At 41.6% G+C, this 18,741-nt stretch overlaps 1 protein-coding gene across 1 annotated transcript; it reads left to right on the top strand.

The window, feature by feature from the left end:
- Positions 1-1,184: 1,184 nt before the first annotated feature.
- On the top strand, positions 1,185-11,391 carry psmc4 (proteasome 26S subunit, ATPase 4). The gene is made up of 11 exons (XM_072692527.1): positions 1,185-1,258; positions 3,471-3,569; positions 3,784-3,970; positions 4,378-4,524; positions 5,341-5,450; positions 5,769-5,862; positions 6,179-6,346; positions 7,665-7,741; positions 9,572-9,740; positions 9,905-9,960; positions 10,975-11,391. The coding sequence occupies exons 1-11, from the start codon at positions 1,223-1,225 to the stop codon at positions 11,086-11,088; spliced, it is 1,257 nt and encodes a 418-aa protein (XP_072548628.1). The 5' UTR covers positions 1,185-1,222; the 3' UTR covers positions 11,089-11,391.
- Positions 11,392-18,741: the final 7,350 nt, after the last annotated feature.

Raw genomic sequence — 18,741 nt, 5'->3', positions numbered from 1 at the left:
TACACTGTAATATATAATACATGAGTCTATAGTATACACTGTAATATATAATACATGAGTCTATACTATACACTGTAATATTGAATACAGGGGTCTATAATGTATATTGGAATATATAATACATGAGTCTATACTATACACTGTAATATTGAATACAGGGGTCTATAATGTATATTGGAATATATAATACATGAGTCTATACTATACACTGTAATATATAATACATGAGTCTATAGTATACACTGTAATATATAATACATGAGTCTATACTATACACTGTAATATTGAATACAGGGGTCTATAATGTATATTGGAATATATAATACATGAGTCTATACTATACACTGTAATATTGAATACAGGGGTCTATAATGTATATTGGAATATATAATACATAAGTCTATACTATACACTGTAATATATAATACACGAGTCCATAGTATACACAGTAATATATAATACATGAGTCTATAGTATACACTGTAATATATAATACCTGGGTCTATACTGTACACTGTAATATTGATTACAGGGGTCTATAATGTATTTTGTAATATATAATACATGAGTCTATACTATAAACTGTAATATATAATACATGAGTCTATACTATAAACTGTAATATATAATACATGAGTCCATAGTATACACTGTAATATATAATACATGAGTCTATAGTATACACTGTAATATATAATACCTGGGTCTATACTGTACACTGTAATATTGATTACAGGGGTCTATAATGTATATTGTAATATATAATACATGCATCTATACTATACATTGTCATATATAACACAAGGGTTTATACTATACACTGTAATATATAATACCTGGGTCTATACTGTATAATACAATATATAATACATGAGTCTATAGTATACACTGTAATATATAATACAAGAATCTATACTGTTTATTATAATATATAATACAGGGGTCTATAATGTATATTGGAATATATAATACATGTACACACACACACACACAGTCCTAACCCAACTCCCCAACTCATCCCAGAAGTGCAAAAGAACTTAAAGTAGCTCAATGCATCCATTAGAAGGGGTGTCCACAAACATTTGGACAGGTAGTGCAGCTCTCACGCGCATGGAAGCGTAACTCGAGCCTCCATATAGGAGTGAGTGGACGCCGGCCGTGACGTCACCGCGCCGTCACCGCGCCGTCACCGCAGAGCAGCGCAGAGCAGCGCAGTGTCAACATGGAGGACGGCGGAGTGCTAGTGGAGAAGGTGCAGGTAAAGCCCTCACTGCCCGCTGATTTAGGGGCTCACTCCGGCCGGGTGGCTCTGCTTCACATGTCCGCGGTGTTTCTGTGTGAGATACGCCCCTCAGCGGCTCCAGGAAGCGGCCCGCAGCTGCGGGGTAATCGCTTTAGTCTCCAGAGCAAAAAGCTGCCGATTCATTCAGATGCTCCGTCATGCTGCTGCGCTAGGCTAGGCTAGGCTAGGCTAGGCTAGGCTAGGCTAGGCTAGGCTAATTAGCTAGCGCGTTTACCGGCGTTGTGCGTTTCTCCTGCGTCTAAAAGAGGACAGGGGGTCTGTTATTCGGCTAGGTCCTCTTTTACTGAGCTGAGCTGAGCTGAGCTCTCAGCTGTTTTGGATAGGTGCAGTAGCGCTAATGCTGGCTAGCGGCGTTAGCATAGCGGCTAACTGAGCCCAGTGTAGTGCAGAATGAGCGGCTGTAGCGGCTCAAACAGCCCATAATAGTTACAAACGGGTCAAACCCAACTTCTGGACCCGCGGAGGAGCTTCGGAACCCCTCCAGCATCTCTCAGCATCTCTCAGCATCTCTCAGCATCTCTCAGCACACGAACCGAGGAGTGTTGGGCTCTGTTTGGGTCTTTATGGTGGACAATAATAATACCATCAGCTCGGCCCCATCAGCTCTGCACCATCAGCTCGGCCCCATCAGCTCAGCACCATCAGCTCTGCACCATCAGCTCGTTAAACTCCCTGTTTATCCACATGTTTATGGACACCCCTTCTAAAGAATGCGTTCAGATGCGGACACTGGTCCCTGTAGAGAGGTACTGCCAATAGAATAGGACAACATCATGACCCTATTGGCTCCAGGCTGCCTAATAATGCCAGGCGTGGGCTAGAGGGGTATAAAGCCCCCCAGCATTGAGGAGGTCTGCCTGTCGGCTGGTCGGTCCCTCTATGGATGTCTGTCGGCCGGTCGGTCCCTCTATGGATGTCTGTCGGCCGGTCGGTCCCTCTATGGATGTCTGTTGGTCGGTCGGTCCCTCTATGGATGTCTGTTGGTCGGTCGGTCCCTCTATGGATGTCTGTCGGTCGGTCGGTCGCTCTACGGATGTCTGTCGGCCGGTCGGTCCCTCTATGGATGTCTGTTGGTCGGTCGGTCCCTCTATGGATGTCTGTTGGTCGGTCGGTCCCTCTATGGATGTCTGTCGGCCGGTCGGTCCCTCTATGGATGTCTGTCGGTCGGTCGGTCCCTCTATGGATGTCTGTCGGCCGGTCGGTCCCTCTATGGATGTCTGTCTGTCGGTCGGTCGCTCTACGGATGTCTGTCGGTCGGTCGGTCCCTCTATGGATGTCTGTCGGCCGGTCGGTCCCTCTATGGATGTCTGTCGGCCGGTCGGTCCCTCTACGGATGTCTGTCGGTCGGTCGGTCGGTTGGTCCCTCTACGGATGTCTGTCGGTCGGTCGGTCCTTCTACGGATGTCTGTCGGCCGGTCGGTCCCTCTACGGATGTCTGTCGGCCGGTCGGTCGGTCCCTCTACGGATGTCTGTCGGCCGGTCGGTCGGTCCCTCTACGGATGTCTGTCGGCCGGTCGGTCGGTCCCTCTACGGATGTCTGTCGGTCGGTCGGTCCCTCTACGGATGTCTGTCGGTCGGTCCCTCTACGGATGTCTGTCGGTCGGTCCCTCTACGGATGTCTGTCTGTTCCTCTATGGACGGATGTCGGTCGGTCGTTCGGTCGTTCGGTTTGTCTGCCCCTCGACGGATGTCGGTCGGTTGGTCGGTCGTTCGGTTTGTCTGCCCCTCGACGGATGTCGGTCGGACGGTTCGTCCGCCCCTCGACGGATGTCTGTCTGTCTGTTCCTCTATGGACGGATGTCAGTCGGTCGGACGGACGGTTTGACCGCCTCTCGACGGATGTCGGTCGTTCGGTTTGTCCGCCCCTCGACGGATGTCTGTTGGACAGTCTGTCCCATTACAGATGTCAGTCGGTCCGTCCCTCTACAGACATCGAACGTTTAGTCTGTCCTTCTACATCTTTCGGTCGACCGGCCAGTCCCTCTGTCCGTCCCGCTATGTCTGACCCTGTGTCTGTCGGTGGGTGGATGGGTGGTTCTGTCTGTCCCTCTACAGCTGTTTATCTGTCCGTCTAGGTGTCTGTCCGTCCGTCTACAGTGTGGTAGTAGGAGGTGTTCTTCAGGTGAGCTTCCTGAAGGTGATGTTCTTCATGTGTCTCTCTTTACAGGAAGACGTGCCGGCCGTGCTTAGCTCCCGGCCCCAGACCGGCTTGTCTTTCTTGGCCCCTGAGCCGGAGGATCTGGAGGATCTCTACAGCAGATATAAGGTTCGTTAGTGATTGTATTCAAAACTTCACCATAGCACTTTCACAGGGGCTCTTCAGAGTGAACAGTGTCTGCAGGTCCAAAAGTATGTGGACGCCTGCTCCTCCTGTATGTCCTCAAATGAAGGATATTGGCTGAAAGTTTGTCCTCCTTTACAGTAGTAGCAGACTCAGTGGCGTGTGTGTGTGTGTGTGTGTGTGTGTGTGTGTGTTGTAGAAGCTGCAGCAGGAGCTGGAATTTTTGGAGGTGCAGGAGGAGTACATCAAAGATGAGCAGAAGAACCTGAAGAAGGAGTTCCTCCACGCTCAGGAGGAGGTGAAGAGGATACAGAGCATCCCTCTGGTCATCGGCCAGTTTCTGGAGGCTGTGGACCAGAACACCGCCATCGTCGGCTCCACCACAGGTAGATATACACCTTAAAAATTCGCAGGAGTGGTCAGCGTGGGTCTCAATGGTCGGTCAGTGTAAACAACGTACTCTGTGCAGTAATATGAATATATAGATATTCGGTATTGGTGGCAAAAACACAAGATAATACAAGACAATGCAAATATTTATTTATTATTATTATTATTGTTTTTTAATAAAATAAACATGTATAAAATATTTGTTTGTTGAAAAAAAAATGTTTTAGGATGCAGCTGAATCACTGCCCTGAAGCCTGACATTGTAAAGTCCCTAGTACATGTTATTAACAGACACACTAACGGGGCTAACAGAGACCTAGCTGCTTACCCTAGCCCTCACCGTTGCTTTCTTCCATGTTCAGACGTCAGTGTGATGTGTTGTGTTGGCTGTGCTCCGTTTCAGGCTCGAACTACTACGTGCGAATCCTGAGCACCATAGACCGAGAGCTGCTGAAGCCCAATGCCTCGGTGGCTCTGCATAAGCACAGCAACGCTCTGGTGGACGTACTGCCCCCAGAGGCGGACAGCAGCATCATGATGCTCAGCTCAGGTAAACACATGCGTTCCTTTACTGTTGTCTGCACCTCTTCTGGGGTTAAGGATTCATTTGGGCTTTACAGCAGCACACATGCAGCAGAAACAGTTTAATAAAACGGTAGCGAGGTAAGGTAACGCTCAGCTGGTGTGTGTGGGTGTGTGAGCCTTTGTTTGTAATAGTGGAACATTTAATGTTATATAATAATAATAATAATATATTCTGTCCTGTTGGAGATTATTTGGTTCCTCCATACATAATAATGTAATGTCTTTTAAAATGACTGCAAATTCATACTGGATTAAAATATCTCTACAGTCATTAGTCAGAGTGTAAAACCCTACACACACACTGCAGATTCATCAGATTCATACTGGATTAAATATCTCTATAATCATTACAGTCAGGGTGTAAAACTCTACACACTGCAGATTCATCAGATTCATACTGGATTAAAATATCTCTACAGTCAGAATGTAAAACTCGACACACCTCAGATTCATACTGGATTAAAATATCTCTATAATCATTACAGTCAGAGTGTAAAACCCTACAGAATGCAGATTCATCAGATTCATACTGGATTAAAATAGCTCTACAGTCAGAATGTAAAACTCGACACACCTCAGATTCATACTGGATTAAAATATCTCTACAATCATTACAGTCAGAGTGTAAAACCCTACACACACACTGCAGATTCATCAGATTCATACTGGATTAAAATATCTCTACAATCATTACAGTCACAGTGTAAAACTGTACACACACCTCAGATTCATACTGGGTTGACCTGGAGCGTAACTCTGTCTGCTGTTTCTGTCCTCACAGACCAGAAGCCGGATGTGATGTATGCTGATATCGGTGGGATGGACATTCAGAAGCAGGAAGTGCGGGAGGCTGTGGAGCTGCCCCTCACACACTTTGAGCTCTATAAACAGGTGTGTGTGTGTGTGTGTGTGTGTGTGTGTGTGTGTGTGTGTGTGTGTGTGTGTGCGTGCGTGCATGCAGACCACGGGTGAAATTTGTGAGCAGTATAGTATAGGCTACATCACTTCCCCAGTTGATTACTTGCATTAATTATTATATTATGATGTTGGATTAGTGTCCTCTGGTGAATAAACTATTATTATTATTTATTTATTTATTTATTTATTTATTTTTTATGTGTATATATAAATATTTTAGTATATAGTGGCCGTGAAGTAGACCAGCCGTCCGTCTGCTTACTGCTTGCTTGCTTATTTACTTTCATTCAGATTGGTATTGACCCACCCAGAGGTGTGCTGATGTACGGCCCACCCGGCTGCGGGAAGACCATGCTGGCTAAAGCTGTGGCTCATCACACTACAGGTAACCCACCCAACCAGTTACCGCCCAGCATCATCTAGAGCCTGTCTGCTTAGTGTGCGCAGCCTGTGGAACGTGGTTCTAGCTGGTTTAGGAATGAGTACGCTCTTTAAAAAGGGTTCTCCAGAGTCGTCTAGTAAAGGCAGCAGGTTTCCATAGAACCATGGCGACTCCAGGGGATGCTGTAATGGTTCTCTGGCCGGTTGTGGGGTTCTTAACGTTGGTTCCGCTGTTGTTACGAGGCAGAGAACCCTTTTGACCAAGATTTGTCGTGATCGTTCTTACAGTTGTGTGTGTTTGTGTGTTTTCCGGTGCTCAGCTGCCTTCATCCGCGTGGTGGGTTCAGAGTTTGTTCAGAAGTATCTCGGCGAAGGCCCCCGCATGGTGCGGGACGTGTTCAGGCTGGCCAAAGAGAACGCCCCAGCCATCATCTTCATCGACGAGATCGACGCCATCGCTACCAAGCGTTTCGATGCTCAGACTGGAGGTACACGTCTCCTTTATTGAACATGTGTTCCTTTATAAAGGCATTTGTGGCCAGGTGGGGGTGGGTGGGTGAGCCATACCACTGAGCCATCAGCAGCTGGAGCCTGGGAGAGCACAACTGGCCGTGATTTCTCTACAGGTGGGTAGATGGCATTGTTGGCTGGCCCAGGTGTGGTGGAGCTGGAGACCCGGTGCTTTCCTCAGAGTGTGCATATGTGAGAGGAGACGTGTTGGTAGTGTTGGTAACATTGCTGGTGCTAGTGGGAGCTATGAAGGGGTGGGTTCATTGGCAGAACCAGATTTTTGACAAAACCGGTCTATAAAGCAGATGGGGGTGGGCGATATGGTGAGAATATCATGTGTGTAATTTCACAGGTCAAATTCACCAGATTTAGAACAACCTGCTGCTTATTTGCTCTCCTACATTTTGGTACGTTGTTTTTTTTATCCACAGCGTTTTGCGCTACAGCCGAGTAAACCAGACTAATTACTGATATTACTGATGATACAGGGGTTACGATTCAGAATATTGATATATTGCATTACTGCTTTACATCATTTTAATGTTTATCATATTCAATTTAAGGGCAACTTTCATCATAGTATTAAAAACACCATCATATGTATAAATTCTGAGTAGGTTTGTTTATGGCTTCTCTTCTACTGTTGCTCGGAGTTGCTGGTGATTTTGGGGACGTGAGGACGCTTGATTGTGGCTTCTCTTCTCTTCTCAGGCTGAGAAGCAGCCTTAATATTGGGGATTTGGTAGACTGTGTTTTTAAACCCGGCCACTAGATGGCAGTGTTGTACTTTGTCACAAGTACTTTACTTTTTTTATTTTTTAGATTTTATGCAATTTTGTTTTTAATTAATTAATAATTTGTCTTTGAAGTGCTTTTACATCGACAGCTGTCTTTGAAGTCCTTTTTTTTCCCACCTTAATCAAGACAACACTGCAATCTAGTGGTCGGGGTGTAAACACAACACTAAATTAATCATTAGTCTTTACATCTAAACTACTGATCAGAAATCAATACTGACAAGACAACAGAGCTGGGCAATATGGTAAACATACTAGATCATGATGTTTAAAGACTTTTATGATATTTATCATGATGTATTTAATAACAGACTAAAAACATCAGTATCAGATTTTTATAAACTACTATTCAGTGTGAGCTAAATGGCGTGGAGGTCATATGATTATTATTATTATTATGATTATTATTATTATTATTATTCATTTATTATAGCCCAGATATGTTCTCCCAACTATATCTAATCAGATTTATTCAACTTTTTTATTCCCTCTCTTCCAGCTGACCGAGAGGTGCAGAGGATCCTCCTCGAGCTGCTGAACCAGATGGATGGTTTTGACCAGAATGTCAATGTAAAGGTGGGTTTGGTCCGATATTCAGATCACACTGTCCAATCAGATGGACGGACCCAGAAAACATTGGTGTGAGCTCACTGCAGACGTCCCCGAAGGATCAGGGGAAGTAACTAAGAAAAGATTATTAAGGAGCTGCCGCTGTGCTCAGAGGGTCGCTGGTTCGAATCCCTTGCCATACTGTGTTTTGATGTGTTTTGATGGCACTAGATGGCAGTGTTGTACTATGTCTTCAGATCCCACTTTTTGTAATTTTGTTTAATTAATGAATTAATTAGTTAGTTAGTTAGTCTTTGAAGTACTTTTACATCGACAGCCGGGAACTTGAGAGAGCGCAATTGGCCTTGCTCTCTTTAGGGTGGGTAGATGCTGCTGCGAGGGCTTCCTCTGAGCACAGGCCGACCAGGACTTCAGAAGGATGGTGCCACATGTCCAGTAACCACCGTTTACCACAGCTTATTAAGTGACAGGCCTGAGCCTGCTGTCAGCTGGTTTCTTAACCCGTCCAGTACACGTCCAGACTTTGCTTTTTAATAGTGTAGTCTGCCTTTTAGTTGATGAATTTGATTTATTTTAACGAATGTCTTAAACTGTGCGTATTTAAGCTGCATTTTCCATATTATTTTTCATTATTCTCCATAAAGACTCCTGAGAAATCTGCAACCTGTGCAGTCTTGGCAGTGGTAAACACATGATACTCACACATCAGCATTGACTACTGCACCGTTTCTCCAGATATACAGTATATTAATATATGTAATATGAAATATGTACATTTTAGTGGACATATATGCACCTATAATGAGCGAGGCCTTAGTAAAGCAGTGTGCTCCGTTACTGTCGCCGACTGAAGCAGCTCCGAGCTCCACTTCTCTGCAGTTCAGGACTGAGCAGGAGGTTCGGAGGTGGGTTAAGCGGACCAGACCGACCGGGATGTGCAGCAGGATGCTGCCGGATAGAGGCTGCAGGTTCTCTGTAGAGGAGTTGGAGGAGTCGTGATCTCTATATGGTCCCGTTATGGCCCGGTGGTATGAACAGGGTGGAGGGGCTGAAGTGAGCCCCACATCGCCGCAGTGTGAATTTGTGTTGACGCCCTAGAGCCCGGCAGGTGTTCTCATTAACACTTTTACCGAGTGGAGCAGTCAACAACCTTGAGTTTGTCCTCACTCCCCAGGTAGAGCTAAAGGAGCTAATTCGGCTGTGTAATTTGGGTCAGTATGAAGCCGTACAGGCTATAAAAATAAAGTCTTGTGTTATGAATTAACCTTCAGATTCGTTCAGACGCGAGTGCCGAGTTTATTTTGGTCCAGTCTTGTCTGGAAGTTTTTAAAATGGAACTTTAGAAGTGCAAAAAAGGCATTTATTAAGTGTTTTAAGTGTTAAAAGTAAGTAAACTATCTGGACAAAAGTATTGGGACACCTGCTTGTTCACTGTGTCTTCTGAAATGAAGGGTATTAAGGGTTGATCCTGCTGCTTCTGTTGGAGTAACTGTCTCTACTGTCCAGAGAAGAAGACTTTCTACTAGATTTTGAAGGAGGAGCATTGCTGTGAGGATTTGATTGATTGCATTCAGCAACATGAGCGTTGGTGAGGTCAGGATGTTGAATGATGATGATGATTATGATCACCACCCCACCTCATCAGCCCCAACTCATCCCAGAAGTATTGGCAGCAGCACCATCCATCATTCCAGAGAGCAGGGGGCTTTATACCCCTCTAGCCCACGCCTGGCATTAGGCAGCATGGTGCCAATAGCTTCATGATCCAGACAGTCCTATTCTATTGGCAGTACGTCTTCTCTACAGGGACTAGAAACCTTTCTCTCTTCTCTGCAGGTCATCATGGCCACTAACAGGGCGGACACTCTGGATCCTGCCCTGCTGCGCCCCGGTCGACTGGACCGAAAGATTGAGTTCCCCCTGCCGGACCGGAGACAGAAGCGGCTCATCTTCTCCACCATCACCAGCAAGATGAACCTGTCTGAGGAGGTGGACCTGGAGGACTGTATCCTTACCGCTGCCTACTTTACTGCTTTTACTAGACCTGATGGTTTTACTGAGTTCATGGAAGGCGATAGTTCAGGTAGTGTGTTGGATATGAGTGTGTGTGTGTGTGTGTGTGTGTGTGTGTGTGTGTCTGTGTCTGCTTTGGCCTTAACCAGCGTGCAGACGTTGCCAGGCCGGACAAGATCTCTGGAGCGGATATCAACTCCATTTGCCAGGAGGTGAGTTGTTAAACTGTCAGCAGGTCCTTCTCACTGAGCTGGTGCCCGCCAGACCACAGCCTGACACCCTGCCCTGATTTAAGACACATCGATATCCAGATCTTTTCCGGAGGGTCTTAAATCTGACCACCTTCACACCCCTCCTAGCAAAATCTACCTGCGTGTGCAGGTGTAACCTTGTACAAAATGGAGCTTTAAAAGTGCCAAAAAGGCATTTTTGAGTGTTAAAAGTAAGTAAACTATGTGGACAAAAGTATTGGGACACTTGCTTGTTCACTGTTTCTTCTGAAATTAATGGTATTAAGGGTTGATCCTGCTGCTTCTGTTGGAGTTAAATGTAGAAGATGAGCTCATGTGAGTGTAGAAGTGCATTTGTGAGGCATCAGTCTGAAGGTGGTGATTCAGCTGCATCCTCCTCCAAATGTAAAGATAAGTTATAATCAGTTACTGAACTTTTAATTTGAATAATTAATATTTTAAAACCTTTTTGCCAACATAACACATTTTTTAATGATAAATAATTGAATTGGGCTAAATTTGTGAGATTTATAGATGCACAGATTTCCTCAGACAATTGTAATATAATTATTAAATGTTTGAATTAATCTATTATAAGGGAAACTCCCCTTCCGAAGACACATCTTGAGGGTGGGACAGACTTGAAAAGCGTCAGTAAGCACAGTGCCTTTAAAATAAACAAATAAACAAAATAGAAATAAATATTTAAAAAATCTGTATTTAATAAATTGCAACAATTATTAATTTATTAAGTTTAATTCCTCTTTATTTAATTTATTTTATAATGCAGCAGGCTAACATTACTGCTAGAAAGCTTTTCAAAAAGCCCCGCCCCCTACAAAATCCACCCCTAAGCTCCTCCCACCGACTAAACACCTCATCAGTAGGGTGCTTTCCTAGTCTGGCTAAAGCTGGGCTCTAACTTGACCTTAAGTTAAGAGTTCTTGGTATGTTTCTATGGTAACCATGGTCTCCGTCTCCGTGCTGTGTCTCCAGGCTGGAATGCTGGCTGTGCGGGAGAACCGCTACATCGTTCTGGCCAAGGACTTCGAGAAGGCCTACAAAACGGTCATCAAGAAGGACGAGCAGGAGCACGAGTTCTACAAGTAGAGAAGGCGGCGGCCGTACTGGGATTAGCCCCTCCCCCCTTGTTTTCCCCTCCCCCCTGGTTTTTCCCACTGTGGTTTTCTCATTCCCAGCGTTTATTTGTACGTTCAGTACGTGGTTGGTGTAGAGGACTGCCCCTGAGCCCCTGGGGGTGGGGGTGGGGGGGGTCAGTAAAGGGACTCTGACTATACAGCAATTCATGTAAACAAGAAACACACACACTCTCCTGCAGACAGACATTGTATGTATTCAGTTTAATAAGTTTGTTCACGGCAAAAAGAATCAATAAAATGTTTTTCCATAAAACTCCAGTTTAAATCTTCCTTTATTAATAATCAATAAATGTCTAGACCCAGTCCAGAACTGATCTCTCTGCATACTTATGATTTTGGTAATATGATGATTATTCTTTAATTTAGTCAATTTAACCTTCAATCATTTACGGCACACATTTGACAATCAGAAGCTGAATGAAATGCAGTGGTAATAATGAAGCGCAGGTAAACGGACGCCGTTCAGGTCCAGGAGGAGGAAGAACACCTGCAGTGTTTTGGGCAGCAGCAGTATGTCAGCAAGTTTAACGGCTTAATATCTCAAAATAATGACTTCAACATTAGAGTGTATATAAAACAATTATAAGTATTAACATTAACACAATTTTTAAATGATTTGAAATGTTAATTATTTAAATACTTGAATATTTCCCTTAATTTTTATTTTACTTATTACTTTCAGATTTCAGATATTTTTCTTCAAATTTGTATTTAGTACCCCTTTTTTTAATTAATATCTAAAAAAAAAATATTTTAACTTGGTATCTCAATTTACATTTTAAAATATAATTAAAATACTTTTCATATTTTACTTCTCAATTCATTTTTTTATTTGATTTCAGAATAATTTATTTTATTTAACATTCTGACTTGGTCTCTAATTTGCTTTCAAACTATTGCCTTAATAGTTTAAAATAATCACTTAATTTTAAATAATCACTTGATTTAATAGAAATTTATGTAAGTAATGATTCCCACTATTTTTAAAGTTAATATTTTTTAATGACTTTTAGTTTATCATTACTATTAAATAAATGAATAACTAAATAAATTTAGTGTAAAATAATTTTAATGATGAACTATTTTTGTTTCTTGAAATTGAATTGAAATTTACATAAAATGTTTTCTCTGGTATTTTGAGATCACTTAAAAAAACCTACACGACAAACTGCTGAAGGAGATTCTTCTCCTCTACCCGGTGGAATTGAGTTTCCATATAAAGAGTGTTTCACAAATAAAACTGTTTATTTTATTACGAGAACCAAATGTAATGTTGAAATATTTCTAAATAAAATACAAAAAAAAACTGCTGTGAAATGAAGTATTAAAAGGTGGCTCAGTAATTTTACCCTAAATAAGAAACGCAGGTACATTTGCAGGTACTTTAGCCACTGACGCTCCTCATCTCCAGCTGCTGGGAAAGTTCTGGAGGTATGGACCTCTCGCGCCTCCTCTGGCTCTGTACTGCGCGAGTCTGGACGAGCGAGGGCCGCTGGTCCAGCTGTTTCTCTCCCTCTCCCTCTCCTGCTCTTTTTCCAGGTCTGCCCAAGAGTTGAAGCAGCTCAGACTCAGGTTGTAGTTCTGCCTGTAACCACAAGAGGGCGCTACAGTCAGTGGTCAGTGGTGCTACAGTGGTCCTAACAAATATAATAACAATGGTTACAATTATATTGTCAATAAGGCGATCTCCAGCCGAGGTCTCACAGCTAGGATGGAGGTTGGCCACCTAGCTAGCTAAAGCCACGGTCACACTAGGCCTCTGTGGGCGAATTTTCGCAAGTAATTTCCGTTAATTTTAACGAAATTTGCTGCGAAAACTGCAATTTTGTGTGACTTCAGAGAATCAGTGTCGCGTACGAATTTGTGTCGAGTGAACTTGTAAACTTTGCTGCACATGTTTGCGTTGACCACCAGTAGCGCTGTTGCGCTGATGCAGGTTCGAGTGGTGCCGTAACGTGAAAAATATTGCGTAGCTTAGAAACTGCAGCCGAACGACCAGTTCAGAGGTGCTTAACAGTGGGAAACTCTGGATCTGCCCATTAAAACCATGCATATCTGTGGGACATCCTAAAGCAACGACATTAGAGAAGTCCGAAAACTCGACTAAATATTCAACTAAATTAATAAACATTCATTAATTTAGTGAAGTTGTTTTTACTAGTTAACCATCCGGGACACACAACCTTCTGATGAGCTCTTGAACGCAGCATAATCACAAAAACCAGGATTAAAGAAGGTAAAACTGTCTGATAATAATTATTTAATTTAATTTAATTTAATTTAATATTTAACATTATTTATTTGTGGACGACTTTGATGTTCTTGGTCAGAGATCTCTAATAATCACCATGGTTTTAGTGGGCGGGTCTCCTGTTGAACGCTGCATGACTGGACTGAGGCAGCCCAGCACTGACGACCCAAAGCTGAGATGCTAATGTTTACAATTTTACACTAAATATTTTTATACTTAATCAAACTGATATTAAATTGCAATTTTCTCAATTATTTTAATATCATATGTAAAAAAAAAAAAAATTAAAAAAACATACGGCAAACTGACGGTGACGTGTCTCCTCCGATTACGTAAATTAGATACATTTTAAAAATGTTTTAAAATGGAAAATGTTGAATATTTTACTCCTAAATATGAAATACTAACTTCAAAGTCCAAATTTAACATTTAAATATTTCTCAAATAAAATATATCCCACACTTTTAGGCCGTTTGAAATGTACTAAAAGAAATGTATATTCTTATTAAATTTACATTTTGAAATAAATTTTTTTTTATATTTATTAATATTAATATTATTATTAATTATTGTAAAAAAAAAGACAAACTACTGAAGATGACGTTTCTTCAATTGTGTTCGTTTTTTACCGAAAATGTTGAATATTTTACGTCTAAATGCTAAATATTTATTAAAAACTCATCATTTATGAAATTGAAAAAAAACATTTAAAAAATCTAATAAAATATATCCCATGCTTTTAGGCCGGCTCTTGCAATATGCACCTGAACGCTGCATGATTGGACTGCGCTGACCACTGAGGGGAGGCAGCCCAGTGGCGAAGACCCAAAACAGAGACGCTAGCTAACGTTTGAAATGTACTCAAAATAAATGCAAATTTTTATTAAATTGATACTTTCTAAATTATTTTGAGAAAAAATAGACATGCATGCAGAGCCGGCCCAAGGCATCCTCGAACTACGCGGCCGCTTAGGGCCGCAATGCCACCAGGGGGCCCCCAAGAGCACCAAGATATCATAATAAAAAATGTATATTTTAAAAATAACATTGAATAATAAAATGAAATGATTTGACACAGATAAAAGGGAGATGTGAGGGTAAAATGGGTGTTGGATAACGGCCCGGGCGCTTTAAAGAGGTGGTGGTATGGGGGGCCCCAAATGAAAGCAGCTAGGCCTCAGACTGCAGTACTGCCTTTAACCACAAGAGGGTGTCGCATGTGCTGTGCTGGGGCATGGGGCTTTGGCTTCAGCCTCGTTTGCCCTCTAAACCTTCCTGTTGTTCAGCTGTCAGCTCGAGGCCTTGTGCGTTCCTATTGTTCCAGGATGCGGACACATGAAACCGGACCCATGGTGTCGGGTTTATAAACGGGTGGTTCTACTGGTTCCACCGCTGTGAAGAAATGAGGACACCCCCTGGAAACCTGTGTCTTTTTGAGCATATCTGAGCAGCAGTGATGCGATTCCCACCTGTTCCCACCGCATGGTCGGCTGTCGGGCAGGTGGGTGGCAACCGGGTCGAAGTGGCAGGTGTAAAGGACCCAGGTGGCGGCCTCGCCGAGCTGAGACAGCTGAGTGGAAATGGAGCCTAAATCAGAGCTGTGAGGCCACCTACAGCCTGGACAGAGAGCCCGCCACAGGGCCCTCACCAGAGCGTCCAGCAGGGGCTGAGGCTCCCACGGCTGGAACGACGGGTCAGGTGCGAGCGGGCCTGCTGACATTCTGTGAAAAAAACAAAAGTATGCACAAACCAATCAGCCTAAACATTAAGACCACCTCCATCACCCCCCCCCCCCCCCCCACCCGGTTACGGATCCACGGCAGGATTTGGGAGTGGGCGTGCAAACACACTCCAGCAGGAGCTTTACATAAAGCCTTCATACACTCCCTGTGACACAACACACACAATCCATATATACACACTATACGTCCAAAAGTTTGTGGACACCCCTTCTATTGAATGCATTCAGCTACTTTAAGCTGCACCCATTGCTGCTGATACAGATGTGCAAATGCACACACACAGCTTGTCTAGTCCCTGTAGAGAAGAAGTACTGCCAATACAATAGGACTCCCTGCAGGAGCAGATTGGCTCCATGCTGCCTAATAATGTCAAGCGTGGGCTAGAGGGGTCTAAAGCCCCCCAGCATTGAGGAGCTGTGGAGCAGTGGAAGAACTGTGTTCTCTGGAATGATGGTGGAGGAGCTCCATCCAGTACTTTTGGGATGAGTTGGGGATGATGAGGTAGGGTGGTGATCATCATCATTCAACATCCTGACCTCGTTAACGCTCTTGTTACTGAATGTTCCTCCTCCAAAATCTAGTAGAAAGTCTTCTTCTCTGGACAGTAGAGACAGTTACTCCAACAGAAGCAGGATCAGCTCTTTTTATTAGCCTTGATTTCAGAAGAAACAGTGAATGAGCAGGTGTCCCAATACTTTTGTCCATACCGCATGTATGTAAATGTGTTTCGTTCTGGCTGCTCTGTATTGTGACTCATTCAAGAAGCACTTACGCAAAAGGACTTACACATGCATGATTAAACTGGGAGTTAATGGTGTGTGTTGAAACTTTAACAGTTTTACACAGCGTCACACTCTTTTATCTCAAGTTAGCGATTTTCAGTTTCTGATATTTCACACAGAAATGTGTTGCTATGCAGTTGCTATTGTATCCAAGATATTTGCTATGGTATCTGAGGTGGTTACTAGGTTGCTGCCATATAGTCACTGTTGAACCCCATGTATTTATAGACCTTATAGATCTTACATTCTTTACTTTTGGTCCTTATAAATATTACATCATTTACTTTACATCCTTGTATATGTTACATCCTTTATTTTAGGTCCTTATAGATCTTGAAATCTTTACATTAGGCTCTTACAGACCTTACATCCTTTTCTTTATGTCTTTATAGACCTTACATCCTTTACTGTAGTCCTTATAGACCTTACATCCTTTACTTTAGGTCCTTGCAGACCCCAAATCCTTTACTTTAGGTCCTTATAGACCTTTCATATTTTACTTTAGGTCCTTATAGATATTACATAATTTACTTTATGTCTCTATAGATCTTACATACTTGACTTTAGGTCCTTTTAGATATTACATCCTTTACTTTAGGTCCTTATAGACCTTTCATATTTTACTTTAGGTCCTTATAGATATTAAATCCCTTACTTTAGGTCCTTATAGAACTTTCATATTTTACTTTAGGTCCTTATAGATATTACATCCTTTACTTTAGGTCCTTATAGATATTACATCCTTTACTTTAGGTCCTTATAGACTTTTCATATTTTACTTTAGGTCCTTATAGATATTAAATCCCTTACTTTAGGTCCTTATAGAACTTTCATATTTTACTTTAGGTCCTTATAGATATTACATCCTTTACTTTAGGTCCTTATAGATATTACATCCTTTACTTTAGGTCCTTATAGATATTAAATCCCTTACTTTAGGTCCTTATAAATATTACATCATTTATTTTACATCCTTGTATATGTTACATCCTTTATTTTAGGTCCTTATAGACCTTTCATATTTTACTTTAGGTCCTTATAGATATTAAATCCCTTACTTTAGGTCCTTATAGATATTACATCTTTTACTTTACATCCTTATAGATATTACATCCTTTACTTTAGGTCCTTATAGACCTTTCATATTTTACTTTAGGTCCTTATAGATATTACATCCTTTACTTTAGGTCCTTATAGATATTAAATCCATTACTTTAGGTCCTTATAAATATTACATCATTTACTTTACATCCTTATAAATATTACATAATTTACTTTACATCCTTGTATATGTTACATCCTTTATTTTAGGTCCTTATAGATCTTGAAATCTTTACTTTAGGCTCTTACAGACCTTAAATCCTTTACTTTGGGTCCTTACAGACCCTAAATCCTTTACTTTAAGGCCTTATAGACCTTGTGTAACATATACAAGGATATTACATGCTTCACTTTAGGTCCTTATAGATATTACATAATTTACTTTATGTCTCTATAGATCTTACATACTTGACTTTAGGTCCTTATAGATATTACATCCTTTACTTTAGGTCCTTATAGACCTTTCATATTTTACTTTAGGTCCTTATAGATATTACATCCTTTACTTTAGGTCCTTATGGATATTACATCCTTTACTTTAGGTCCTTATAGACCTTTCATATTTTACTTTAGGTCCTTATAGATATTACATCCTTTACTTTAGGTCCTTATAGATATTACATCCTTTACTTTAGGTCCTTATAGAACTTTTATATTTTACTTTAGGTCCATATAGATATTACATCCTTTACTTTACATCCTTATAGATATTACATCCTTCACTTTAGGCTCTTATAGCCCTTATAGACCTTGTGTAACATATACAAGGATATTACATGCTTCACTTTAGGTCCTTATAGACATTACATAATTTACTTTATGTCTCTATAGATCTTACATACTTGACTTTAGGTCCTTATAGACATTACATAATTTACTTTATGTCTCTATAGATCTTACATACTTGACTTTAGGTCCTTACAGATATTACATCCTTTACTTTAGGTCCTTATAGACCTTTCATATTTTACTTTAGGTCCTTATAGATATTACATCCTTTAATTTAGGTCCTTATAGATATTACATCCTTTACTTTAGGTCCTTATAGAACTTTCTTATTTTACTTTAGGTCCTTATAGATATTACATATTTTACTTTACATCCTTATAGATATTACATCCTTTACTTTAGGTCCTTATAGATATTACATATTTTACTTTACATCCTTATAGATATTACATCCTTTACTTTAGGTCCTTATAGATATTACATATTTAACTTTATGTCCTGATAAACCTTTCATATTTTACTTTAGGTCCTTATAGATCTTACATCCTTTTCTTTAGGTCCTCATATACCTTTACTTTGCAGGACTTACATGCTTTAGTTTAGGTACAAACATTACATCCTTCACTTTAGGCTCTTATAGATCCCGTACAGACCTTACCTGTTTCACTAGGCACTTTTCTACACTGCTTTAATCCTCATTAAAATACATGTTCATTCTAAACGACTGTAATAATGTTAGATTAGCTCTTCATGAGTAACTCGTGCTGTACCCCCTCCTAACTGAGCTCTGAGGGCTGGTCTGTTAAAGGTAAATACTGACTGATTCCAGGCTTTGTTAGAACTGTGGGACTAGATGAATGGGTTCTAGCTCTCTACCTGACAGTCCTCAGCAACCTCCCTCTGATTTATAGACCCCTGAGAGCTCGGACCTACCTCCAGTGCTCTCGAGCTGCAGTCTGGAGGTCAGCCCTGATTGTGTTTATGTTTGATTTGGAACC

This window comes from Salminus brasiliensis, chromosome 1, assembly GCF_030463535.1.
Source record: "Salminus brasiliensis chromosome 1, fSalBra1.hap2, whole genome shotgun sequence".
Classification (NCBI taxonomy): domain Eukaryota; kingdom Metazoa; phylum Chordata; class Actinopteri; order Characiformes; family Bryconidae; genus Salminus; species Salminus brasiliensis.
Note: the sequence above shows the minus strand (reverse complement) of the source record. Positions and strands in the feature narration are given on the sequence as shown.